The 8,329-nt window shown below is 34.7% G+C and overlaps 1 protein-coding gene across 1 annotated transcript in view; it reads left to right on the top strand.

Annotated features, from left to right (window-relative positions):
- LOC106965046 (myosin-7-like) overlaps positions 1–3,189 on the top strand; it is a 41,351-nt gene extending 38,162 nt beyond the window's left edge. The window contains exons 31-35 of the mRNA XM_015060922.1: positions 85–105; positions 290–394; positions 587–682; positions 817–951; positions 3,071–3,189. Of these exons, the coding sequence (XP_014916408.1) occupies positions 85–105; positions 290–394; positions 587–682; positions 817–951; positions 3,071–3,091 (378 nt within the window). The 3' untranslated portion in view covers positions 3,092–3,189. The remainder of the gene's footprint in view (positions 1–84; positions 106–289; positions 395–586; positions 683–816; positions 952–3,070) is intronic.
- The last annotated feature ends 5,140 nt before the right edge of the window (positions 3,190–8,329 follow it).

Raw genomic sequence — 8,329 nt, 5'->3', positions numbered from 1 at the left:
AAGAACATGGAGCAGACCATCAAAGATCTGCAGCACCGTCTGGATGAAGCTGAACAGATCGCCATGAAGGGAGGCAAGAAGCAGGTCCAGAAGCTCGAGGCCAGGGTGAGTGAAATCACTGAACATATAATACAAATTTGAGCTGAAACATAGAGAAATTTATGACTGAAACCTCATCTACCTGTTATTTAGATAAAACATTTTTTATAGATTTGCAGCATTTTACATTTATCTCCTTTGCTCTTTATACAACAGAGAAAATAAAGATATTATGTCTTGTTGTATCCAGGTGAGAGAGCTTGAGAACGAAGTGGAGTCAGAGCAGAAGAAAAGTGGAGAAGCAGTAAAAGGAATGCGCAAATATGAGAGACGCATCAAGGAGCTCACATATCAGGTAAAATTTTCAATTTGGAAATATTTGTACAATCCAAGTAAGGATCCGTCTTTACCAAGCATTTTTAATTGAACCGATAAGAGTTTAAATATGTTCCATCAGACTATAAACATTCAGACTAGAAGAATCAGGCTAAAGAGAACGTAGTATCCATAAATCATGTTTTACATTCCCATTCAATGATCTCTGCAGACCGAGGAGGACCGCAAGAATGTTGCACGTCTGCAGGATCTGGTTGACAAACTGCAGCTTAAAGTGAAGGCATATAAAAGAGCTGCTGAGGAATCTGTAAGTTTGGGATTTCCTAGAAATGTGGTAGACTTAGGACGAACATGCACTTTATTGCTTCAATGTTTGACAGTTTTCTGCAAAACAGACCTTAAAGCGCTTACTCAGGAGTGCAATGCTGTTGTATCTTGCAGGAGGAGCAAGCCAACACTCATATGAGCAAGTTCCGCAAGCTGCAACATGAGCTTGACGAGGCTGAAGAGAGAGCTGACATTGCTGAGTCTCAGGTCAACAAGCTCCGTGCCAAGAGCCGTGATGTGGGGTCAAAGGTCAGAGACTTCACCAGACTTGAACACAAAAAATAATTAAATGTGGTAATGCACTTTTTGTTTGTTTTTCTGAAGGCAGTGTTTCTATCTACTGCAGTTTCAATACTAAGAACAAGTAGAAAAGGAATAATTACATTTTTCCATGAAAGTAATGTAAATAAAATACCTTAACTTCATGCAAAAACATCCACTTAATATATTTTGACATCTATTTCAGTAACAAAAACAATTACTTAAGTGATATTTATCAAGGTGGCCAAGTTTTAATTATAGTGATATTGAGTGAGCCTGTGAATGAGTGTGTAAAAAGAATCAAACAAAATAATCAGACCAGTCTGTTTTACAGATAAATTTAATTCTGTGATTTTCTTGTTTAATGAGCAGTGTTAGTGAATTTTACCTGGTTATTTGTAACACTTTAACAAAGAGAATGTTGATATTAAACTTATGGTAGAAGTACGTACTTGTGCTTTTTCCTTCTTCATGTATTTCATAACAGGAGTAAGCATGGGCCACTAAAAGCTGAACTCAAAAAATATTGCCTTTCTCTAAGTGTTTTTGACAATAAATCAGCTCCAAATGTTCCTGTTTTAGATCAGTTATGTTTATCAGAACTATTCCTATCATCTAAATGCCAGAAAATTCTGAATTTTTTCTTCAGAATTTTATTTCCTTTAAAATCCAAAGTTTAAATAAATGTCCCTTATTTCTTGGGACTGGCTTTAAACTCTACATTTTGGATAGATGTTTTGGGAATCCTTCCACAAGCTTCTCACAATCATTTTCTGGGACCTCCCTTCTTTTTAACAACATGATGGCTGAACATTAGAAAGTGTTTTACATGTTTACATGTAATCCTTTGAACAAATGAATACAGGCATCTGGAAATTGCACACAAGAGTAAACCACACTTGTGGGTATATTACATAATGCTCTTACATATATTTTTGGATGATTTGGATAAGCAAAATGTTGTGAACTGACCAATTAGAACCTCACAAGGCCATATGGTCACCTGGGCTTTCCTAATGTTTAAATCCACACTAAACTTGTTGCATGTAAAGTTTTGACTTTGAAAAAAAAATAACAAAAAACTGTTTAAAAAAATCTAGTCATCATTATTAAGTAAAGAGAGATAATTTTGTTAAACCGAACTGACAAAAAACAGGAACAGTTAAGTCAGATTTATTTTCAGACAGTGAGAGAAAATGAATCTTTTTACACAGTGCATGAAAACATCTGGTTTCAACTGTAGATGTGGAGCTAATTATATTTTAGATGATTACTTTTCAAGTACAGGTCTGAGTGTTGGCTAGATAGTGAGTTAGGTGGTGAAAACAAAACGAGAAAGAGCAGAAAACAGTCAGCGACAGGACTTCATGTAGCTGTCCAACTGGTTTGTTCATTAGTCTTTTTGCATTAATAGCTTTCATGCAATTAGTACGGTATTCAATGTGTTAGTATACTTGTCAGCGTATGTGTTAAAATAGTTGATTTTAGACGGATGAAATTATTACCTTTCAGATTAGCAATGGAAAATGTGAAGAAGAAATTCTGTAACATAAATTTGCTTCTCTTCAGTAATATGTGTTTATTTCATTTATTTTCATTATGATCTGCATTATTCAGTCCCATAACTTTCTACAGTTAGAAACTGGGCGACTGTGGCTCTGTGGGAAGAGTCTTGTGATCGGAAGGTTGTAGGTTCAATTCCAGCTTCTTCCTGCTTCATGTCGATGTGCCCTAGTGCAAGGCACTTAACCCCAAATTGCCTACCGCTCTGTGTCTTGGTGTATACATTTGTGAGTGCGAATGGGTGAGTGTGACTCTCGTGTAAAGCGCTTTGAGTGGTCAAAATGATTGGAAAAGCACTATATAAGTTCAGTCCATATTCCATTTACATTATTTCTCAGTGAAACAATTTATACACAAGACATTGTGCCTCAATAAAATACATTATATAGTTACAAAGAAAGTAATGAAAACAATGTTATGATTATTTCACAACACATATTATTTAAACTCTGTGGGCCATTTTGTGTAACCCTTTCTGGATTTACTCAATGTTTAGTTACTAATCCATCACTTATTGTTCCCTTTTTGTCATTCTTCATCACAGAAAGGACTAGATGAGGAATGAAACAATGATGGCCGCCTCAGACCTTCGGGATCTTCTATGATGTTGTCCCCCTTGTCTGCAATGTAACTGTAGAATAAAGCAAAATGCATTCAAATTAACAAAAGGAGTCCTTCTTCATTGTTTACAGCAGAAAAAATGTTCAATGACAACTCTGACCAAAAGAATACCAATACATAATTTAAACTACAAAATAAAGAAATGGCCAGTGAGTATGCACTTTATGCTTAAGCCACAATCTTTAATGTATTTGGAGAACTTTATGCCAATAGTGTATTCCATTGCTTTTAGGACTCACTGAATAAATACTGTTGATTTGGGTATTATTTCATTTCCGTATTTAGCTGCTTCATGAAGGCATCCAAGGTTCGTCAGAAAACATTAATGAACAACCAACATCATGAAGATTAACGTAAACAGCTGACATATTGAAGATAAAGTCATTGAGAGGTTGAAAGCTGTGTGACCAAGGAACAAAAATGTCCCAAGCTTTGAGCATCTCACAGAGTGAGACCGACCAAGCCATGGTTATGAATGAGACATGCAGCACTGGAAGAGGAATGGGAGCAAAGAACAAAGAAAACGTGTGAGCTTATATACAGAGGAAAGCGTAGAGAACGACACTGAAAGCAGATGTGGTAATCAGTTAACTGGGAGGCTCTTGAGGAGAGCAAATACATAAACTACAAACCCAGGGAATGAGACTGTCATTGATCCAATAAATCCATAATGGTAAAAAGGACAGAGCTAAGAAATTAAACATAAAGGAATGAACTAATCAGGCAATTCCTTACAAACAATAAGGAATCCATAGAAATGTGTTCAGAGAAAAATTAATTGTATAAGGCAAGATCTCTTAAATAATATTAAAGAAGTCAAAACCTAAAGACCTAAGGATCATGACATAGACTGACAGGCTGGGCAATAATTAAAGAAGGAACCAAAAAGCAGATGGTAATCTGTCCACAGGAAAATTATTAGGAAATCTCCTCCATAAATTTGGCTCTTATGGAAGACTAGCAAGAAGAAGCTCATGTGAGTTTCCATTTTCAGTTTAGGACAAAACAATGGATGTAAAATATTTTCTATTTTCTGAATAGAGGTAAATACTTACCATCTTTGTACAGCTAATCAATGCCCTATGTTCACAAACATAAGGGGCATGAATTAGGTGGATAGATTCTGCCCCCATGTGTTGACAACATGTGTTGCAGATATTTTCTGAATGCCTAATGGTCCCCCAAACACACTTCCCCCCCAAAAACGGCAAAGTATTTAATTAGTATTAAGCACACATTTACTGTTAAATAAAGAGCCCAAAAAGTCTTGGGAAAAAGATAAATGTCCCTTTAAATTTTAGGGGTAATTATATGTATCTAAAGAATTGGGAGTGTACTTTGTGTTTGTTACAAACTTTGTTCTTTTTTTCTTTGTTTAAAATTATGTGAAGTGTGTTCTTGTACACTTTATACAAGATTAATGTAGCTTCAGAACCTGGTAAAATAGGATATCTAGGAATTAAAACTCTTGATTTGAGAGGGGGTATTTTGTTTTTACCATGTCTGCAGGTGTGTACATCATTTATGAGAGCAATATGAAGAAGCTCTGGGGTGTTAGTAGCACAGGGGCAAATGAAAGCCATGGTGAGTTGGGGATGTAACTTCACTTTGTTTTATCCCCCTGCATAGCAGTAATGTTTACATTCACAGAGAAAAGGGGCGTCTTCGACGTTAAACCAGTCGAAGACAATACAAGAATCTAAGGTGGTGAATACGTCCTTAAAAAACCCCAAACATTTGATCAATTTATTTTGCACTGAAAACATTTTACATTTATACAGTACAGCATGTTCATAGAATGCTGATTTCGCCTGCTGCAGACATATGGATCAGAAAATCTTTGCGACAACTAGACGTACTGTAACACACATACATATCATTCAGCTGGACTCTGAATGGAAACAAATCCAATAATTTTATTTATAAAGAGATTAAACACTAACAAATTTTAAATAAGTCTTGTTGTAATGCAAATATATATATAGTAGCATTCTCAGGCATTAAATTTTAGCATAAAGGGAATGTACATCAATCCATCCATATTACTTCATGATGCTGGTAAAATAATGAAAAACACTTGCAGTAAAACAATCAAAGTAATGCTCTTCTAACTCAGCTATTTATATTTCTCAAAATGTATGAGTGTATGTCAATTATTTAAAAGCTAATTAAATAGTGGTGTATTTTTAACGTTAAAACAAAGACTCACAATGCAACATCCAATCAAACATAATAATCACTACTGCTACTGCAACAAGTTAGTAAACAATAAGCTACATTTTTGTTTTGGGAAACAGATTTTTAGTTGGGAACATCACCTTAATAATAAATAAAATATTAAACTTAAAGCATGCACACATGCTAAAAAAACTGAACTAAAGTAGCATTATTGGTACATTTCAGCTTACCTTCCTTTGGGTTCTGCACAAAGTGGCACAGAGAGACTGTCAGCATATGAAGAAGTGAGGTAGAAGATGGAAGCAAGCTGGCACCAAATACTTGATCTGTATCTCACATGGCTCCGTCCTCCAAAGATTTTCAAAACCTACAGAGAGATTACAGGACAACAAAAGAATCCTGTCATCCATGCTATACAAATCTCTATAATGTTTGCTTAAATGTCCCCCTGAGTCCATAGTAGCATTTAGATGTTGTTACAATCGTATTACAAGCTTTAGTTTGTTAATTGCTTAATACATAGGACAGCGATGTTTACAAAGGCTCAAGGACTGAGGCAGATATTAAAACCAGCTGCATTTTGAGGTGACACCATTTGTTGTTTCAGCCTAGGAACAATTGGACCCACCTAAGAGGAGTTATAGATTGAAGCTGGAATGAAAGTCAGTGGGGTGACATGAGTTAACATTTCCAATGGGATGGAAACAGCTGAGAATGATAATCCAATAATATGAAATCAAATTCTTAAAGACGCTTGCATTGTTAACAGATGCATCGCAAAGCATCACACTTCAACACAGAACTAAGTGTAATGGAGTTAGAAGATTTCTATCTTTCAAAACGTTTTAAATAATGCTATCAACTTGAACAGGTGAAAGGATCCTCATTTGAAAAGGCCAAAAACAAAAACAGTTTGTATTTATGTCTCAGTTCTGATGTAAATTCAAAGTACATTAAGCGTCTTACTTCTTCCTTTTCCACATCAATTAAACTCCACATATGCAATTCAATTAATTTGTGCTACTTTAACAGCAGAAATGTATTATCTCTTTTGGAAAACAAAAAGCAATAGTTAGTAAATTTATTCTTTCAAAAAATAATGTAACATACAAAATCATATCCTGTATTCAAAACACAAGAAGGCTGTATTATGTGACTACTTTTTAGGTCAATCCCACCAATTGTGAGGGAAATCAACAAGAAATATTTACTGTTTAAATTAACTAAGTCTGAGTGCAGTGCACCTGCTTCCTCACATCTATCATGACATAAAGTTCAACTTTATCACTGCCCTAAAAGGCTGTCCTTCACAGTCATAGAGGAAAAATCTAGACAAGAATTTGACAGGGTTATCTTTGTCCACAAGGCCAAAGGAGAGGGAACAATGCCATGATACAATGAGACAAAGGGCGTAGACCTTGTGGGGCAGAACAGTGGTGAGTGATAATTTAAGTCTCTGACCATAGGTTTCACTAAATGACAGCTGCAATTCTTCATTGTCTCAGCAGTGACTTTGGATGCCTCTCTACCCCCACTTTGCTGAAGTTTATCTTTTAGATTAGGAATCTTAACAAGGCCAACAAGTCAAGATCTCTTCCACAAACATTGTTTCAGGAACAAATTGGTCTTAATCTTTGTCATTAACCCTCCTTGTCCATCATTCTTCTGTGTGAGATTTTAAACACACCTACTCAGCACACTAATACAGACAGGAAAAGTAGTGGAGTTCCTTGATTTTAGTCCACTTTCACAGTTGTAAGCATTTTGTTATTCAAAAATTTGTGAATTTAAAGAGACACTTGATATAAATTCTCATATTTTTTTCCAATAGAAATTAGCAAAACATTTAGATTACGGGTTTAAACAAAGACAAACTAGATTAAGATAAAACATGCAAACATTCCATTTAAATGCATCTTAGAAATTATTTATATTATTTATAACATAATTATACTCCAAAATAAAAACATTTTAATTAAACTATCAATAAATCTACAATTAAGGCATGAAGAAATGAAATATGATTTAACATGATTAAATTAGGAGTCACTTGATATCAACCCTGTCCCTGATCCCCACCTCTTGCCCTCCCCTTTCATTGTACCATGTATTGTCCTCGCCTTGTTTGACACAAGGTTACAGCAACAAATAGCCGCAGACCATTCTGCCCAATTAGGACAACGTTTTTTTAATGTGCAATCTTTATCCAAATATTTATGCCATATTTGGTGGATCAACAGGCTTTATTTAAGGAGATACGGCTTCTGTCCGGCACGGCACTGAGCATTTTCTGTGCTTACAGATTAAGAGATAAAGGTAAGATAAACATTGTTAACATTATTTGGTACAATTTAATTCTTAACCTAGTTAAAACTTCAAATAAATGCCAAATCTTTCATTTGGAATGGCAAATGGTGTTTTTTAATAGCATGAATTGATTTGTTTTTTGTTTTGTTTTTTTATCTGATTTGAGCAGAAGTTCTGACTGATTCTGATCTTCTTTTGGAGCTTAACCCACCCACGGTAAAAACCAGCTTTGGCTACAAAAGGATTTTTATTGTATAATGAAAAATATTGATGACAATATGATTGAAATACTTTTGTTATATTAGATGAATTAGAAATTAAAATTTAAGTTGTATTATTGTTTTTAGAAGCAACTTTCCTTATTGACTCCTAGTTTCAAAACAAGCCAAGCAATTAAAAATGAGCATTTTCTAATATTTAAAAAAAATAAAAAATACTGATCTGACAGCAATAAATAATCATAAATTCAAATTACTAATCAGTTTTAAAACTGTGACTTGACATATGATATCCAATTTTTAATCCTGTCAGAGAATAAGATTGCCGTCTTAATAAGTCCTTCTGGAAACATTCAACAGTGACATTTTAAGATAATTTTGACAATATAAAGAAGGCTACTTTTTAAACCAGGTTGAAACATGGGTGATGCTGCCATGGCAGAGTTTGGGGCTGCTGCTTCTTTTCTGAGGAAATCNAA

Source organism: Poecilia latipinna, unplaced genomic scaffold (assembly GCF_001443285.1).
Source record: "Poecilia latipinna isolate Pla-1442-1.1 unplaced genomic scaffold, P_latipinna-1.0 Scaffold1756, whole genome shotgun sequence".
Taxonomy (NCBI): domain Eukaryota; kingdom Metazoa; phylum Chordata; class Actinopteri; order Cyprinodontiformes; family Poeciliidae; genus Poecilia; species Poecilia latipinna.
Note: the sequence above shows the minus strand (reverse complement) of the source record. Positions and strands in the feature narration are given on the sequence as shown.